Source organism: Nicotiana sylvestris, chromosome 10 (assembly GCF_000393655.2).
Source record: "Nicotiana sylvestris chromosome 10, ASM39365v2, whole genome shotgun sequence".
Classification (NCBI taxonomy): domain Eukaryota; kingdom Viridiplantae; phylum Streptophyta; class Magnoliopsida; order Solanales; family Solanaceae; genus Nicotiana; species Nicotiana sylvestris.
This window is the reverse complement of record NC_091066.1, coordinates 168338850-168359140: the sequence shown is the minus strand read 5'-3', so window position 1 is coordinate 168359140 and position 20291 is coordinate 168338850. Positions and strand designations below refer to the sequence as shown.

The 20291-nt window shown below is 36.0% G+C and overlaps 1 protein-coding gene across 4 annotated transcripts; it reads right to left on the bottom strand.

The window, feature by feature from the left end:
- Window positions 1-10395: 10395 nt before the first annotated feature.
- Window positions 10396-19582, bottom strand: LOC138880458 (uncharacterized). 4 transcript variants are annotated; one of them, XM_070160618.1, is made up of 4 exons: window positions 19369-19582; window positions 18733-18863; window positions 15819-17093; window positions 10396-10549 (listed from the first exon to the last, which is right to left on the bottom strand). In XM_070160618.1, exons 3-4 carry the CDS (start codon window positions 16711-16713, stop codon window positions 10527-10529), a joined length of 918 nt encoding a protein of 305 aa, XP_070016719.1. In that variant the 5' UTR covers window positions 16714-17093; window positions 18733-18863; window positions 19369-19582; the 3' UTR covers window positions 10396-10526. The 4 variants fall into 4 exon arrangements, 2 of the variants coding, with proteins under 2 accessions (XP_070016719.1, XP_070016720.1); XM_070160619.1 differs by lacking the exon at window positions 18733-18863; XR_011403119.1 differs by lacking the exons at window positions 10396-10549; window positions 15819-17093 and adding an exon at window positions 17887-18042.
- Between the last annotated feature and the right edge of the window lie 709 nt (window positions 19583-20291).

Sequence of the window (20291 nt, the reverse complement as noted above, 5' to 3'; positions counted from 1 at the left end):
AAATCCAGATAAGGAATTTTGTTAACCCGGGAGAAGGTGTTAGGCATTCCCGAGTTCCGTGGTTCTAGCATGGTCGCTCAACTGTCATATTTGGCTTGATTATCTGATTTTATACAAATATGAACTTATGTGCAAATTTTATCTTTTTACCGTTTTCATAATTATTATTATTATTTTTACAAGGAATTGCAACGTTGTGAAAATGTATATCAAACCGCGTCATAATCAATGTACCCGTGGTCGTTGACACACTTTGACTCCGTTGAGATTTGGATTTGGGTCACATGAAATGCACACCCGAATTTAAGAAGGTAAGATTATTAAAATGCGCGCCTAAAGCAATTAGCGTATTTATTATTTTGGATAAGGCCGTGGAGTTTGCTAAGCGGTCGATCCCGAATTCTAAGTAATTAAAACATGCATTTGTGAGGGTCCCGCAATCTGTGTATTTTATTTGGCGAGGCTCGTCTCATTTTTATTTTAAAGGATAAACCTACAGTGACTACATTTGTTCTATTAAGTTTGTCTCTAAAATAAAATAAAATCTCCCAATTAATTACATGCTGAAAAACGTAACTTATTAGTTATTAGTTTACGGCTAATACGAATGGAAAATTGCGATCGAGTTTGTACAAAGAAAGACTGCTTTCATTCTATATTCTATTATTTAATAATATTAGAACATGAGATTGACACACCATAATATCAAAACAAATTAACTAGTCTTTGATTAATTTAAACTAACATTATTAGATGAAGAAGTTATACATATGCAACCCCATTACTCATTAATCAGTCAATTACATTTTTATACAAAGAAGGGAAAATACTATTCAAACACAAATCTAAACAGGAGGAATTCAACCGGAACAGAGCCGGATTAATATTTCATTTCACTTCAAGCCGAGAGTGTACAAATGTGTACCTGGAAATGGCAGTACAAGAAGAAAAGAAGGAGAAGTCAGCAGCAATAATAACACAGCAACAGCAGGTTCAACAACACCGCAAAACCAGTAACAACCAGTAGAATAACCCAGCAACGGATTGAAAAATCCGCAATACCAAAGTGCAATCGCAGTCAAAGCAGAAGAGAGACGGATACAAGATGCAGAAGTTTACTGATTTTGAATAACACTCGAGAAAAGGCAAAACGGAAATTATTCAAGTGAAAGTTCAAATTGTCTCTCTCTTTTACTCTCAAATTCTGATTTCTCGGGTGATATGCTCTGAGATTTCTCGGGTCCAACCCCACTCATGTTCTCTCTTTTATTTTTTGGACGCCGGAAGGCTGACTTTGCATAAACAACCACCTTTGGGTCATTTTTAAGATTTGGTCCAATTGACCCACACAGCCTTAAAAATCTTCGTCCCTGAGGCGCTGAAGGGCCGTGTTTGCAACACCAGGTTTTATTGTAATTTGAAAAGAAAAAAAAACAAAAAAAAACAAAGAGTCAGCGGTCAGGTGAATACCGTTTGATTTTTTAGTCAAAAATAAGTCGAGCCAGCTTCGGCCGCGTCTTAAACCGTTCTTGCCGAAATAGCCTTAGAGTATCTTTCAGTTGTCGAAAGGCTATTTTCGTAAAAGAACGGACAAGTTTGTAAAGTGTCATAAAATAATCCTCCCCGGCCTCAAAATTCATGTGAAATTTGGAAGGGGCCACATTTGCAAAAAATAACCGTTCGGTTGCATTTGTCAAATGGAGAAAGGAAGCTGGCCATTTGTTTTTGGAGTTTGTAAATCTTTTAATTAGAATATGTGGGTTGTTTGATTTTGGAGTTACCTCGCAGTCCCACGGTAGTCCCAGCTACCCAAAACTTCCCGAACTACATTGACCTGATTCCTGTTTTGCCCAGGATATGTAGGAAACCTCTGAAGCAAAGGTTCGGTCAAATCTTTTTCAAAAAAATGCTTCATACGGAGTACTCGGATGGGCAAAAATCGCTCACTTTATCTTTGAACGAAAACCCTTCGTGTCTTCGGGCAAAGAGGGGCAGCTGTAAGCACGTGATTTTTGACCTATGAAAGAATTACTCCCAAAAAATTCAAAATAAAATGATTTTCCTTGGTGTGCAATTTTGAGAATTTTTGTGACATTTTTGGATAATTATTTGTATTTGTCTTTGCATGTTTATTTGTTAAATTAATAAAAAATACAAAAATATATCGCATTTTGCATGTAGGATTTAATTCTACAATTGTTAGTAATTAAGTTTGTTTTAAAAAAATTTTGAAAATTACAAAAAAATAGGCATCTTTTGCATTTTTAGCATTTAATGTCCAATTGTACAATTTTATGCTTAATTATTACTTAATTGTGCGTTAATTGTTATTGGGAGTTAATTTGCGCTTTTATAACTTAATTTAGTTCTTAATAATAATTTAAGGATTTTTAGAATTTAGTTTTAGAAAAAATAAAAGAAGAAAAGAGAGCAAAAATATAAAGAAAATCGGAATTGGGCCTCTTCTTCAATTTCAAACCACAAGCCCAAAAAATTGTCCAACCTTCCCCACGACCCGGTCCATTCCTATGGGTAAAAACAAACTTAGGCATTTCCTCCTAAGTTTGTTTTTACCCATAGGAGATGCATTTCCTCCTAAGTTTGTTTTACCCATATGAATGACATTTTTATTTTTAAGTTGTTTGTTGAAGTCAGGAGCCCGCCTGAAGAGAGGAATGACGTTTATTTTAAAAGTTTTTGTTTGAAGTCAGGAGCCCGCCTGAAGAGAGGAATGGCGTTTTATTTTTAAAAGTTGTTGAAATCAGGAGCCTGCCTGAAGAGAGGAAAGGTATTTTATTTTTATTTTTGTTTAAATCTCGCCAACCTAAAGAAAGGAATGGCATTTTATTTTCAAAGTTGTTAAAATCTCGCCAGCTTAAAGAAAGGAATGGCATTTTATTTTTTTAAAGTTGTTGTTGAAGTCAGGAGCCTCATTCCTCTGCCAAACTACTTCCCCCTTTTTTCTTTTTTTCTTTTTTTTTTCTTTTTTTGCATAGCTTCTTCCTTCGAAGACTACCTTTCTTACGACTCGTTTTGCCTTTCCCCGAAAGGAACCGCTGAGGATACCGATTTTCACCAAACTTGTGTTGGACTCCTCGAAACTGCTGGGGATAACACTATTGGGGAATTATTTACTTACCTGTTGGGGGATAAAATGTTATCAGCTGGGGATAACGCTGTCGAGGACAACACTGCTGGGGGATTCTGATTCCTTCAGAACTAGTGCTTCACTCTTCGGAAGGCTGTTGGGAATGATACTGGCCTTTTGCTTTTTCTGAGCTCAAGTTTCATCCTTTTGTTTTGTCTGCTGGGGAACAACTTCCTCCATTGGAACTTATTATGTTGGGGCAACACTGGTTCAAAAGACCACTTCCCTTGAGACTGGTGTTATCTTTATTCCTCCCCGAATGGGTACCTGACTTCCAGAAAATTTTCTAAATGGAAGGAAAATTTTCTGCCCCAGTTTGATAATCTTTCTTGTGGCATGCATTTCCGTTATCAATGCCCTTTCCTTTACCTGTTTCAAATCAAACAAAATTTGTTAGTTTAAAACGAGGTGGTAACACCGCTGAGGATAACTCTGTTGAGTAAATAGTTTATTATTATTTATTTATTTCTGGCTATTTTAGCAAAAGGTGGGGTTGGACCCGATGAGGGTTGCCTACGTATCTCACATCCGGTGAGAATCAAACCCACGTAGTTCGGGTGAACGAGTATGGAGTAAATAAACTAATTTTCAATTATTATATATTTTTTTTTTGGAATTTGTGAAAAAACTGCTTTAAAAGAAGAAAGGAAGTATTTTTTTTTTTTGGATTTTTGATTGATTTTCTTCTTTTGAAAGAAAGACTTCTAAGAATTCTTTTTCTTTTGATTTGAACTTTGAGAATTTCAAAAGTAAAAGGAAGATATTTTTTGTTTGACTTTTCATTTGTTTTCTCTTATTCTAAAGAAGAAAGAAAATATTTTTGAAATTTTACTTTCAATGAAAGAAATGCTTCTAAAAAATATTTTTGAATTTTGAATTTTAAATTTTCTTTTCAATTTTGAAAGAAGAAGGAAAATATTTTCGGATTTTTTATTTTATTATATATATATATATATATATTTTTATTTTATTTTTTTAAATAATTAAAAAGACTTTCTAAAGAAGTCAATAATGGAAAATATTTTTGGATTTTTTGTTTTGAAAATTGGGGGTCTAAAAAACTTTTCTAGACTTTTTGGCAAGACAAATATTTTTTGCAACAAATAAAGATATATATACATTTTTTGGAAATAAAGAAAAACTTTTTGAATTTATAGAACCACGGAACTCGGGAATGCCTAACACCTTCTCCCGGGTTAACAGAATTCCTTATCCGGATTTCTGGTACGCAGACTGTAATATGGAGTCATTCTTTTCCTCGATTCGGGATTAAATTGGTGACTTGGGACACCCTAAAATCTCCCAAGTGGCGACTCTGAAATAAATAAACAAATCCCGTTTCGATTGTCCTTTAATTGGAAAAACTCCTACGCCCCTCGCGGGGGCGGAAAAAGGAGGTGTGACAGCTCTGACGACTCTGCTGGGGATTCAGACCCAGAACCACTGGTTCAGGGTTAGAAATTCGAGCTTAAATGAATTGTTATATTTGGTTTTATCTGATTTTGTTACATGATACATGCCTAATGTGCTAAATGATGCTTTTACCGCTTTGATATTATGTGAACTGTATATAAACTGTGCCGAAACCCTTCTCTTCTTACCTCCGGGGAGAAGCTCGCTGGTCGAGACTCCCTATTCTGTTAGTGTCAATACCTGAAATAAGAAAGAGGCCGGATAAGTTACAAAGTCGGACGACCCCGCGGGTCCCCGGTACGTAGCCCCCTCCTCGACTCGGGAAGTTTTGGGTAGCTGGGACTACCGTGGGACTGCGAGGTTACTGCTGTTGCATGCTATTACCACTGCTTACCGATCTCCTTGTTACACCGTGCTTAAAAGAAAACAAGAAGCTAGGCTAGACTGCAATTTGTTCTTGTTGCCTTGCTTTCTTGTCGGCTTGCGTTTCTTCCGGTGCTTTTCTTCCGAGACTTTGGGGATGACACTAGCCCTTTGCTTTTCTGAATACCAGTTTTCATCATTTTGTTCGGTCCGTTGGGGACATGGCTTTCTTCATTAAGCTTTTCGGCGGTTCCTCTGGGGATACGACTTTCTTCATCAGATTTGTTATGTTGGGCATAATTTAATGTTCACAAGCCGCTTCTTTCAAGACGCGTCTTTTCTTAGGCGCTTGAATTTGTGCTGGGACCTCTTGTTGCAACCTTCTGCTTTCCGGTGCTGGGATTTTTATTGCTTCCTGCTAGGGATTCCTGTTGTAACCTTCTGCCTTCCGGTGGGGTTACTGATTTCAAAATCTGCAGTATAAGACTAAAAAGTATTCCTCTTGTTCTACAGGTGGGCGCCTGACTCGAACAAACAACTTTGAAAAATAAAACGCCATTCCTCTCTTCAGGCGGGCTCCTGATTTCAAAAACAACTTTAAAATAAAAATGTCATTCCTTTCTTTAGGCTGGCGAAATTTCAACAACTTTTAAAAATAAAACGTCATTCCTCTCTTCAGGCGGGCTCCTGACTTCAACAACAACTTTAAAATAAACGCCTTTCCTCTCTTCAGGTGGGCTCCTGACTTCAACAACTTTGAAAAATAAAATGTCATTCCTCTCTTCAGGCGGGCTCCTTACTTCAACAAACAATTCTGAAAATAAAATGCCATTCCTTTCTTGACACCACCCAACAGAGTTTTCCAAAAAATATATATATATATCTTTATTTGTTGCAAGCCGCGACGTGAAGCAATCCATCTTCTTCGTCGTCCTCACGACCTCCGGCTCGAACACACAACCACCACCATCGTCCAGCCCCATCGTCTGCTGCTTCAGCGGCGTTGCTGCTGCTGCTCCGTCGAGCTCCACCAGCAGCGACTGCCATGGCCTTGCCGCTTCTGCCTTCTGCTTCATCTTCATCTCCCTCGTCGAGCTCGAGCCTGATCTCACATGGCTACTGCTGCGTTTTTTGCTTCACCAACATTCAGGTTGCTCCTCCTCCTTCGTTCTTCGTCGAGCTCCAACCAAGCTTTGTTGTTTCTTCTCCTTCGCCATTGCTGCTGCTTCCACACTACCAGACGACCACCAGCTCCTCCTTCGTTCTTCGTCCAAACAACCAAACGACCCTATTGTGCATCGTCGAGCAGGTGAGTCTAAACCAAACCTCGTCGCCTGCTGCTACTGCTTCATCGCTGCTTCAGTTGCTTCTTAAATTCGTCTTCGTTGTCGTTTGTTCGAGTTTTGGTTGGGGTCGTCAAAACAGTCCATACGAGTTCGTCGTTGGTCAGTCATTGTTCGTTGTTTCGATCCGGTTAGTGGGTTTTGAGTTTTATTTTGTCCGTATTTCGTTTTGATATTCTCGAATCTAAAATCGGTAAATGTTTGATTTTTGTTTTGTTTCGTGTTCATTGTTTTGTTAATTTTTTATTTTGTTTCATGTTTGTTTTATTGTTCACCCAACACCCCCCTATCTTGCATTTCAAAAAACAAAACAAAAGAAAAAACCCTAAAAACCTAACACCAAACTATCCCCCCCCCACCTTTTCTTCTTCTTCTCCAAACTCTAAAACACACACAACCATGGCTGCCCACCGCTGCTTCGTCATCTTCTTCGGCACGCAGCGAACCAGTCCAAAACGAGCTTCACCTCCGGCGACTATGGCTGCCTCCACCGCCTCCAACTTGAACCCAGAAATCGTCGACTCCATTAGCGAGCAACTCACTTTCTTAAACAAATGAATTATTCCCCACTATTTTGTGTCTTGTCCTCCATTATATTAAATAATTGCATCAACCTGTTCCTATGGGTCAGTAAAAGAGAGAATTTTTCAAAAAAAAAAATGCTTCACACGGAGTACTCGGATGGGCACAAATCACTCACTTTATCTTTGCACGAAAACCCTTCGTGTCTTCGGGCAAAGAGGGGCAGCTGTAATCACGTGATTTTTGCCCTATGAAAGAATTATTCCCAAAAAATTCAAAATAAAATGATTTTCCTTGGTGTGCAATTTTGATAATTTTTATGACATTTTTGGATAATTATTTGTATTTGTCTGTGCATGTTTATTTGTTTTTTTTAATTAATTTTTATTTGTTTACTATGCACCCTATGACCATTATGGCCATTATGACCAAGCCGTGAAGCGCCTACGTATCCTCTTTGAGGAATCAGGTCAAACGTAGTTCCCAATTCCTCTGTTTTTTCTTCTGACTTTAGGATAAAAGGACTAAACAAAAAGATGAATGGAAATAATAAAAGACCGGATTTTGTATTAGACTACTGGTGAAATGGTTTGAATAACAAAAACAAACAAAACAGACCAGAATAAAATCCTAAAACACACTGGACAAAACATAAACAAACCGCTATGACAAAAATGGACAGATAGGAAGGTTTGACACAAGACAACATCCATATTACAATCCTAAGAATAATCCGGACAATAGAAATGACAACAAAATAAGCCACCACAAGCTTCTCTCTTGCTAACCAAGGAACGGAGCGCCCTCCCACTTTATCAAAACTGGCATCTTAGCCACTAAGCTTCGCATCAATACTGCCAAGACCATTACCAGCTTCAGTATCATCAACCTCAGTCAACAAGTCCCCCCATAGGATTTGAGTGCTTCTACTATCAGGCCTGATCCCCGCAAAGTGTGCATCATGATGTGCGGGTAAAGGATTCTGCGCAATGTTCTGGGTGTCATTGTCCGGCTTACCACAAACCAACTACCTTAACTTTCCTTGCGATTCAAAACAAAACAGGTTAGAATGGACTCAGTCGGTCCCCATTATTAACAACATCTTTTTTTCTTTTTTTTCTTTTTTTTTTCTTTTTTTCTTTCTTTCTTTTTTTCGATTTTTTTTTAAATATTTTTTTTTATTTTGTTTTTATTGTGGTCGAATCTTATGAAGATTGCCTACGTATCATGACCCCGCATGAATCAGACCTTGCGTAGTTTGGACCAATAAAAGATAAACAATACTAAACATTTTTTTTCAATTTTCAAATTAAAACAAACTGGGTTTCAAACTCCAAAATCAAACAACCCACATATTCTAATTAAAAGATTTACAAACTCCAAAAACAAATGGCCGGCTTCCTTTCTCCATTTGACAAATGCAACCGAACGGTTATTTTTTGCAAATGTGGCCCCTTCCAAATTTCACATGATTTTTGAGGCCGGGGAGGGTTATTTTACGACACTTTACCAACTTGTCCGTTCTTTTACGAAAATAGCCTTTCGACAACTGAAAGATATTCTAAGGCTATTTCGGCAAGAACGGTTTAAGGACAAAATGTAATGGGTGGGTGATATAATTGTTTAATATAATGGGGGACAAGACATAATGTAGTGGAGGGGAATATTGTAATTGTTTATGTTAGGCATGAGGGACAAGATGTAATGGGGTGGGATTAATACAATTATTTAATATAATGGGGGACACGGCACAAAATAGTGGGGAATAATTCATTTGTTTAAGAAAGTGGGAAACAAAGCATGCTTTGAGGGAAATATTTCGGGTTGGGGATTCAAGACAAGAGTCTTGTTATATATAGAGCCATTTGACACATTATTAAGAGAGACTTTTACACTTGAAAAGACTAAGACTTAGAGGAGAGAGACTCGAACTTGAAAGAATCTTGAGAAATCAGAATTTGAGAGTAAAAAAGAGAGACAATTTGAACTTTCACTTGAATAATTTCCGTTTTTCCTTTTCTCGAGTGTTATTCAAAATCAGTAAACTACTGCATCTTGTATCCGTCTCTCTTCTGCTTTGACTGCGATTGCACTTTGGTATTGTTGATTTTTCAATCCGTTGTTGGGTTATTCTACTGGTTGTTACTGGTTTTGCGGTGTTGCTGAACCTGCTGTTGCTGTGTTATTATTGCTGCTGACTTCTCCTTCTTTTCTTCTTGTACTGCCATTTCCAGGTACACATTTGTACACTCTCGGCTTGAAGTGAAATGAAATATTAATTCGGCTCTGTTCCGGTTGAATTCCTCCTGTTTAGATTTGTGTTTGAATAGAATTTTCCCTTCTTTGTATAAAAATGTAATTGACTGATTAATGAGTAATGGGGTTGCATATGTATAACTTCTTCATCTAATAATGTTAGTTTAAATTAATCAAAGACTAGTTAATTTGTTTTGATATTATGGTGTGTCAATCTCATGTTCTAATATTATTAAATAATAGAATATAGAATGAAAGCAGTCTTTCTTTGTACAAACTCGATCGCAATTTTCCATTCGTATTAGCCGTAAACTAATAACTAATAAGTTACGTTTTTCAGCATGTAATTAATTGGGAGATTTTATTTTATTTTAGAGACAAACTTAATAGAACAAATGTAGTCACTGTAGGTTTATCCTTTAAAATAAAAATGAGACGAGTCTCGCCAAATAAAACACACAGATTGCGGGGCCCTCACAAATGCATGCGTTAATTACTTAGAATTCGGGATTGGCCGCTTAGCAAACTCCACGGCCTTATCCAAAATAATAAATACGCTAATTGCTTTAGGCGCGCATTTTAATAATCTTACCTTCTTAAATTCGGGTGTGCATTTCATGTGACCCAAATCCAAATCTCAACGGAGTCGAAATGTGTCTCTAATCACGGGTACATTGATTGTGACGTGGTTCGAGATGCGTGTTGTAGCAACCCCTTTGGGAGGCTACTACTTAAGAAATAAATCTAATTCCCTACTTACAAAATATTAAAAGAGATATTAATAAAAATATCCAAAGTAATTTAGTAGCGGAAATAGGCCCATGCGAAAAGGTTCAAAGTGCAATATTTTTTTTAACATACACCATAATTTTATTTAAAATAAAATACAATGTCAAAATATTAACACAGGGTGATATAACCCTTCTTGAGCAATCAAGAGATTAAAACAACCTTCTAACAAATTTATACACTCATTCACAATCACTGCAAGTTTGTATTATACATAAATTTTAAACTATCGGGTATAAAGAAAGGGAAACTAGTTTTCTTCTTTTCTACATATTTACAAGACAAAGTGTAAATTCAGCATATTACAAGACCTGAGTCATTAAAATACCCTAATACAATAAAGTAGGTTACAAATTCAAGTTACAAGATTTTTTTTTGGTCTTTAAAAACCAACAAGCCTCCAAATAACATAAGTGTGACATATATATATATATATATATATATATATATATATATATACATATATATATATGTGTGTGTATATATGTATATATATGTATATATATGTATATATATGTATATATATATATATATATATATATATATGTATATATATGTATATATATATGTATGTATATATTCTGTATATCCTGTACATCATGTATACGTCCCAAAACTATGCAAAACCAAGGTGCATATGCAAATGTGATCTTCATAAGTTCTTCCAAAAGACTAATTCACCTTGGCCATCTTCAGATTTCATCCCGAACATTTCCTACGATAGAAAACAACTATCGCTAAACATAAAGCTTAGTGGTGTATAAACTTTAGGCTTGGAGTCATTAAATTCTCCAATTCCCCTTTTCAGTCATAGTTAGCTCAATTTAACATAATTTAAAACAAGTGAACAAATATATCAAACATACCAATATCAAACTTTGAAGTGTTTCCAAATATCAATAACAATGCTCAAGAGTCTAGAAAGTGTATATTATCAATTTAAGGAAGTATACCAAATATCCATTTTTCGCCCAATATGTACGTCATGCCATCACACTAAGCATAATCAGATATCAAGATGGACCGAAGCCCCAAATCAAGTAGGGTCAAAACCCAATAGACAAGAGAATCAAGAACCATATTAAAAATGGCTTCCTAGTTCGTACTTAACACGGACAAGTTCCATAATCCAAGACGAACTACAAATCCAAAGTCAAGATGGCAAAAGATCCAAATCAAGAGGCATGCCAAGTGAGTGACCAAATCACTGCCACAAGAAGGACAAAGTCCCAACAAGAATGCAAAATGATCAAACAATCCGTACGAATGGGCGATTTAGCAAATTTCTGACAAGACTTAATATAATACGAATATAACAATATAAATTGAAGACAATAAAAATAAAATATCAGGTTATTTCAACATATTTCCAGCAAGCAAAAAGAGTACAAGTTTATACACAAACCTTGGTGTTTTACCATAAAACAGTTCAATCACAACTTGGGGACGTTCGAATCGTCTACGCCGTAAACAAACCAAATCTGTCCACTTCCTCAAACACTTCTCCCTTTGATGTTTTTTTCAAGGGTTTATATACCTTAAATACATAATCAAATATATAAATAAGTTCAGTGATTTAACAAGTCAACTAAACATGATATTGGTGAAAATTACCCAAAAACGTTTGAAATAGAAATTCTGGACAGTATCACTGTTTCGAGTTGTGACTCAGTTTTGAAGATCTATACGGACAAACTAGATTTTATAGTCTTCACAAAAGTTGTAGATCTATGTCTTACCATTTCATAACATCTTGAATCACTACCATATCAAATTTGAACAAAAAGTTATGCTAAATTTACTAACAGCAGTACATGGAGTATTTCAAGAACTGAAAATCTGGACAGCACCTGCCCTGTACTTTTTGACAATTTTTCAGGTATATACCAACAAAACTGGATTCTGATTCCTTCATAAGAGTTATATATTTATGAAATACCTTTCCAGAAAGTCCTAGATCACTTAAATCGGAGCTCTGTACAAAAAGATATGTAGAAAATACTAGTAGATGTCTAGTATAAAAATGGGTTATAGAAACTTACCAAGAGGAGCAACTTGATCTTCACCAAAAACGAATTTTGTGTGTTGATTTAGTAGAAATCCATGGTTTTTTTTTTTTGATGAACCTTCAGCTTCTTGTTCTTACAGAGGAGAAAGATAGAGAGAGATAGAGATAGAGAGATAGAGTAGAAAGATAGAGATAGAAAGAGATAGAGGTAGATATTTCTTCTTCTTTGTTTCTGAAGAGTAGAAGAATAGGGAGCTTACGGATAGATATGAAATAAAATGATTCCTCAACTACTAAATATTCTTAGATAAATACAAAAGGTTGGAAATCCAAAACTTAATTATATACTATATTTAATAACAACTCGTCAAAATAATATTAAGTGTTACATATAGCAACACCATGGAACTTCCTTGCCAATATTAACACAACCTAAAGTAAGAAATTTTCATATACTGACCATTTTACATTTAGGAAGTGCAAAGTAAAATATTTCCTCGTTATAAAAAAAATGCTCAATCAAGAATGCAAATATTGTAAAAATTTTGGGGTGTTACAACTCTCTCTCCCTAAAAAAAAAATTCGTCTCGAAATTCACATTGTACTAGTCCCGAAACAAATGTGGATATTGAACTCGCATATCCTCTTCTCGCTCCCAGGTAGCTTCTTCGCCTGAATGATTTCTCCAAAGAACCTTCACTAATGGGATTCTTTTTTTTCTAAGCTCTTTTATCTCCCACACTAAGATTTGAATTGGTTCTTCTTCATATGTCAAATCAGGATTAACCTCAATAGACTCAATAGGAAGAACATGAGATGGATCTGAGCGGTATTTTCGAAGCATAGAAACATGAAAGACGTTGTGGATCTTCCCTAATTCAGGTGGCAAAGCTAGCTTATATGCAACCGGACCAATTCTTTCAAGTATTTCATAAGGTCCAATAAATCGAGGACTAAGTTTACCTTTTTGGCCAAATCTCATAATCTTCTTCCATGGAGAAACCTTTAAAAATACCTTATCGCCCACTTGATGCTCAATTTCACGTCTTTTAAGATCAGCATAGGACTTTTGTCTGTCTAAAGAAATTTTCAAACGATCCTTGATGATTTTTACCTTATCTTCAGTTTGTTGCACAATCTCAGGACCCACAAATTTTCTTTCACCAACCTCATTCCAACAAAGAGGCGTTCTACATTTTCTCCCATATAAAGCTTCATAAGGAGGCATGCCTATGCTTGATTGGTAGCTATTATTGTAAGCAAATTCTATTAGGGCCAAATGTTTGTCCTAACTACCCTTAAACTCAATAATGCAGGCTCGAAGCATATCCTCCAAGATTTGTATTACCCTTTCAGACTGGCCGTCTGTTTATGGATGGAAAGCGGTGCTAAAATTCAACCTGGAACCCAAAGTTTCTTGCAGACTAGACCAAAATCTGGATGTAAACCTCGGATCTCTATCAGACACAATAGAAACAGGGATTCCATGCACCTTCACAATCTCATTAATGTACAATTCTGCTAAACGTTCCAGTGAGTAGTCCATTCTGATTGCCAAGAAATGAGCACTCTTAGTTAGTCTATCTACAATGACCCAAATTGCATCATGATTTCTTTGAGTACGTGGAAGTCCAGAAACAAAGTCCATCGTTATCCTTTCCCATTTCCATTCAGGTATTGACAAAGGTTGCAGTAAACCAGCTGGGACTTGATGTTCGGCTTTTATTTGTTGACATACCAAGCATTTAGAAATGAACTCTGCAATGTCTTTCTTCATACCACTCCACCAATAGTGTTCCTTAATGGTCCGATACATTTTAGTACCTCCAGGATGCATTGCATAAGGTGAACCTATGTGCTTCAATTAAGATCTGCTTTCTCAATTCATCATCATTAGGAACACACAACCTATTTTTATAAAATAAGGTACCATCTTTCCTTAATGAAAAATTTGATTCTCTTCCATTTTGGACTTCTTCAACCCGTTTCACCAGCTTCTCATCTAACTTCTCTGCTTCTTGGACTTGCTCAAGTAAGACTGGCTTGACTTGCAAATTAGCAATGATAGAACCATTAGAATTAAATGAAAGGCAAACATTCATGGCTCTTAATTCAAGAAGCAAAGGCAAATGACTTAGAGTTAAACTTGCAAGGGAATTGCGACTCAACGCATCTGCAACCACATTGGCTTTACCAGGATGATAATCAACCGTGCAATCATAATCTTTGATGAGTTCAAGCCATCTACATTGTCTCAAGTTTAACTCTTTTTGTGTACCCAAGTACTTCAAACTCTTGTGATCAGTAAATATATGACACTTCTCTCCGTACAAGTAATGCCTCCAAATTTTTAAGGCAAAAACAATGGCAGCAAGTTCAAGATCGTGAGTGGGATAATTTAACTCATGTGATTTCAACTTTCGAGAGGCATAAGCAATTACTTTCCCTTCTTGCATCAAAACACAACCCAAGCCACGATGAGATGCATCACTGTATATCACATAATCTTTTCCTTCAGCTGGCAAAGAAAGTATTGGAGCTTGTGTCAACAAGGATTTGAGCTTTTCAAAGCTCTCTTGACACTTGTCATCCCATACAAACTTAGTATCTTTCCCCAAAAGTTTGGTTAAAGGAGAAGCTATAATAGAGAAGCCCTTCACAAACCTTCTGTAGTATCCTGCTAAACCCAAGAAACTTCTTATCTCAGTTGGATTTTTAGGGAGTTTCCAATCAACAATAGCTTGAATCTTACTAGGATCAACCTTCACACCTTCAGATGATACAATGTGCCCCAAAAATGCCACTTCATTCAGCCAAAATTCACATTTGGAAAGCTTAGCGTAGAGTTGTCTCTCTTTCAGAATTTGCATGACAATTCGGATATGCTTATCATGATCTTCTCTATTCTTGGAATAGACTAAAATGTCATCAATAAACACTACCACAAATTGATCGAGATAAGTCTTGAATATACGGTTCATTAGATCCATAAATGCGGCAAGAGCATTTGTTAAACCAAATGGCATTACCAAAAATTCATAATGGCCATACCTGGTCCTAAAAGCAGTTTTAGGAACATCTTGCTCCCTCACACGCAACTGATAATATCTAGACCTCAAGTCAATTTTTGAGAATAAGCTGGCACCCTTCAGTTGGTCAAACAAGTCATCGATTCTAGGCAGTGGGTATTTGTTCTTGATTGTTACCTTGTTCAGCTGTCGGTAATCAATGCAAAGCCTAAGAGTGCCATCTTTCTTTTTCACAAATAAAACAGGAGCTCCCCAAGGTGAAATACTGGGACGGATGAAACCTTTCTCAAGAAGTTCTTGCAATTGAGCCTTCAACTCTTTTAATTCAGCTGGAGCCATTCTATAAGGAGCGATAGAAATAGGGGTAGTTCCCGGGACAAGATCTATAGGAAATTCAATCTCCCTTTCTGGAGGCAACCCAGGAAGATCATCAGGAAATACATCAGGAAAGTCGCACACAGTTGGTATGTCCTTAAGACATGGACTCCCCAATCGTGTATCGACTATATGAGCAAGATAGGCATCACAACCTTGACAAATCATTTTCCTTGCCAAGACCGCTGAAATAATATTAGATGTCAATGATCTTTCTCCTTGAACTACTATGTGTGAATGTGCAGGAGTTCTAAATGTCACTTGCTTCAACCTACAATCAACCACTGCGTGGTGCCTATGGAGCCAATCCATGCCAACAATAACATCATAGTCTTGGAAGGGCATTTCAAGCAAGTCGGCAGGGAAGACCAAATTTTGAATCATGAATGGACAATCTCGGTAAATCCTGTAAACAACAGCCTGATGACCTAATGGACTCGTAACCAGCACATCAAAGTCAAGTCTCCCAGATTTAACAGTATCAGGAAATGCAAGTGATGAGCAAACATAAGAGTGCGAAGATCCAGAATCAAATAGTGTAACAACAGATATGCCAAATAAGTGAAATTTACCAGCAACCACGTCTGGGCCATCCTGGTCATTCTTCTGTCTCATAGCATAAACTCGTGCAGCAGCTCTTGACCCACCAGCCTGATTAGCTCCACTCGAACCCGCTGCTTGCATATTTCGAGGTCTAGCACTGCTATTAGCTTGAGAATGAGTAGTGACAGGCTTTTGAACTGATCCCTCTGTATGTGAATATGAAAAAGGATTAGGATTAGGACAATCCTTCACTTTATGATCCATACTTCCACAATTAAAGCAAACACCGGAAGCTCGTCTACAGGCACCATAATGATTCTTCCCGCACTGTGCACAAGTAGGGGTATGAGTTTTGCCTTGGCCATAACTTGGAGTACTGGCAGTAGAAAAATTCGACTTATTCTGCTTATGGTGTAATGATTTATGTGTACTCTCAGTCTTGGAATAATCAAACTTTCCCTTTTTGGATGGACCGCCATAATCTGAATTACCCTTCCTAAACCTGTTTTCTCTCCTACTAGCTTCTTCCTTGTCAATTCTTTCCCAAGTAAGAGCAGCTGAAATCAGCTTGGAAAAATCATCAAGTTGTAAGATTGCCACTGATTTTCGAATGTAACCATTCAAACCTTCTTCAAATCTTCTGCACTTGTCTCTTTCACCATCAATAATACCTTTAGCATAGCGAGAAAGCCTGAGAAAGTTTTGTTGATATTCTGCAATAGACATACTTCCTTGTCTTAAATTAAAAAACTCTTTCTTTTTAGCATCACAATAGACAGGGGGAACATATTTTGCACGAAATAATTTCACAAAGTCATCCCAAGTCAGCACCGGAGGTTTTGCTTTTGCATTTGGCACACTTACCCACCAATCATAGGCGTCTTTTTTGTAAAAGAGAGATAACATACTTAAATTTGGAAGCATTAGTACACTCCAGTTGTTCAAAGACCCTCTCCATGCGCTCGAGCCATTGTTCAGCTACCGTGGGATCTGTAGTGCCTTCAAATTCAACTCCGCCCATTTTTCTCATCTTCTCAAAATTCATTTCACTAGGTTCTGACCTTGTCCCAGCCAAGTGACGAAAGAACTCAGCCATTTGCTGGAATGGAGGAGTCATAAATGGAGTATTATGACTCATTGCTCTTGGATTACTGCCCACTTCATTTCCACTAACACGAGGATGATTTAGGTCAGGCAAGGGTTCCTCATTTTCTCCCTGAAGGTGAGGCATGACATTATGCTGAGCCTGACTTTCATCAACGGATTCAACAGCTCTATTCGAAGAAGAGGCCATATTAAAATTCCTATAAAAGATAAGATCACACTGCATTAGGGACATGTACATGATGCACGTGCACACAGAATCCAATAAATTAAATTAAACAAGTATGCAAAAATTTATAAACTCCAAGTAATTTTCAAAAAAAAAAAAATAACAACAAATACTACGTACTATCACAACAAAACAAATCCTAGAATCACAAGTCATGGCTCTGATACCAAAACTTGTAGCAACCCCTTTGGGAAGCTACTACTTAAGAAATAAATCTAATTCCCTACTTACAAAATATTAAAAGAGATATTAATAAAAATATCCAAAGTAATTTAGTAGCGGAAATAGGCTCATGCGAAAAGGTTCAAAGTGCAATATTTTTTTTTAACATACACCATAATTTTATTTAAAATAAAATACAATGTCAAAATATTAACATAGGGTGATATAACTCTTCTTGAGCAATCAAGAGATTAAAACAACCTTCTAACAAATGTATACACTCATTCACAATCACTGCAAGTTTGTATTATACATAAATTTTAAACTATCGGGTATAAAGAAAGGAAAACTAGTTTTCTTCTTTTCTACATATTTACAAGACAAAGTGTAAATTCAGCATATTACAAGACCTGAGTCATTAAAATACCCTAATACAATAAAGTAGGTTACAAATTCAAGTTACAAGATTTTTTTTTTGGTCTTTAAAAACCAACAAGCCTCCAAATAACATAAGTGTGATATATATATATATATATATATATATATATATATATATATATATATATATATATGTATATGTATATATATGTATATATTCTGTATATGTATATATATGTATATATTCTGTATATCCTGTACATCATGTATACGTCCCAAAACTATGCAAAACCAAGGTGCATATGCAAATGTGATCTTCATAAGTTCTTCCAAAAGACTAATTCACCCTGGCCATCTTCAGATTTCATCCCGAACATTTCCTACGATAGAAAACAACTATCGCTAAGCATAAAGCTTAGTGGTGTATAAACTTTAGGCTTGGAGTCATTAAATTCTCCAATTCCCCTTTTCAGTCATAGTTAGCTCAATTTAACATAATTTAAAACAAGTGAACAAATATATCAAACATACCAATATCAAACTTTGAAGTGTTTCCAAATATCAATAACAATGCTCAAGAGTCTAGAAAGTGTATATTATCAATTTAAGGAAGTATACCAAATATCCATTTTTCGCCCAATATGTACGTCATGCCATCACACTAAGCATAATCAGATATCAAGATGGACCGAAGCCCCAAATCAAGTAGGGTCAAAACCCAATAGACAAGAGAATCAAGAACCATATTAAAAATGGCTTCCTAGTTCGTACTTAACACGGACAAGTTCCATAATCCAAGACGAACTACAAATCCAAAGTCAAAATGGCAAAAGATCCGAATCAAAAGGTATGCCAAGTGAGTGACCAAATCACTGCCACAAGAAGGACAAAGTCCCAACAAGAATGCAAAATGATCAAACAATCCGTACGAATGGGCGATTTAACAAATTTCTGACAAGACTTAATATAATACGAATATAACAATATAAATTGAAGACAATAAAAGCAAAATATCAGGTTATTTCAACATATTTCCAGAAAGCAAAAAGAGTACAAGTTTATACACAAACCTTGGTGTTTTACCATAAAACAGTTCAATCACAAATTGGGGACGTTCGAATCGTCTACGCCGTAAACAAACCAAATCTGTCCACTTCCTCAAACACTTCCCCTTTGATATTTTTTTCAAGGGTTTATATACCTTAAATACATAATCAAATATCTAAATAAGTTCAGTGATTTAACAAGTCAACTAAACATGATATTGGTGAAAATTACCCAAAAACATTTGAAATAGAAATTCTGGATAGTATCATTGTTCCGAGTTGTGACTCAGCTTTGAAGATCTATACGGACAAACTAGATTTTATAGTCTTCACAAAAGTTGTAGATCTATGTCTTACCATTTCAGAAAATCTTGAATCAATACAATATCAATTTTGAACAAAAAGTTATGCTAAATTTACTAACAGCAGTACATGGAGTATTTCAAGAACTGAAAATCTGGACAGCACCTGCCCTGTACGTTTTGACCATTTTTCAGGTATATACCAACAAAACTAGATTTTAGTTCCTTCATAAGAGTTGTATATTTATGAAATACCTTTCCATAAAGTCCTAGATCACTTAAATCGGAGCTCTGTACAAAAAGATATATAGAAAATACTAGTAGATGTCTAGTATAAAAACGGGTTATAGAAACTTACCAAGAGGAGCAACTTGATCTTCACCAAAAGCGAATTTTGTGTGTTGATTTAGTAGAAATCCATGGGTTTTTTTTTGATGAACCTTCAGCTTCTTGTTCTTACAGAGGAGAAAGATAGAGAGAGATAGAGATAGAGAGATAGAGTAGAAAGATAGAGATAGAAAGAGATAGAGGTAGATATTTCTTCTTCTTTGTTTCTGAAGAGTAGAAGAATAGGGAGCTTACGAATAGATATGAAATAAAATGATTCCTCAACTACTAAATATTCTTAGATAAATACAAAAGGTTGGAAACCCAAAACTTAATTATATACTATATTTAATAACAACTCGTCAAAATAATATTAAGTGTTACATATAGCAACACCATGGAACTTCCTTGCCAATATTAACACAACCTAAAGTAAGAAATTTTCATATACTGACCATTTCACATTTAGAAAGTGCAAAGTAAAATATTTCCTCGTTATAAAAAAAAAATGCTCAATCAAGAATGCAAATATTGTAAAAATTTTGGGGTGTTACACGTGTCCATGACGTTGCAAATTCCTTTTAAAAAATAAGAATGAGATGAGCCTCGCCGAACAAAAATATAAAAATTGCGGGGCCCTCAGTAAATATTTGCTTTAAAATTATTTAGACTTCGGGACGGACCGTTTAGCAAAATTCCATGGCCCTACCCAAAGTAAATGATACGTTAGTCGCTTTAGGCGCACCTCTAATAATTTAATTTTCTTAAACTCGGGTGCACATTTATGTGACCCAAATCCAAATCTCAACGGATTCAAAGTGTGTCAACGACCACGGGTACATTGATTGTGACGCGGTTTGAGATACATTTTCACAATGTTGCAATTCCTTGTAAAAATAATAATAATAATTATGAAAGCGGTAAAAAGATAAAATTTGCACATAAGTTCATATT

Coding starts and splice junctions, on each gene's coding strand:
- LOC138880458 (XM_070160618.1), bottom strand. CDS start 16,713: ATGCTTCCAAATTTAAGTATGTTATCTCTCTTTTACAAAAAAGACGCC. Junction 10,550..15,818: donor TGGCCCAGACGTGGTTGCTG/GTAAATTTCACT, acceptor TTTCTATCGTAG/GAAATGTTCGGGATGAAATC.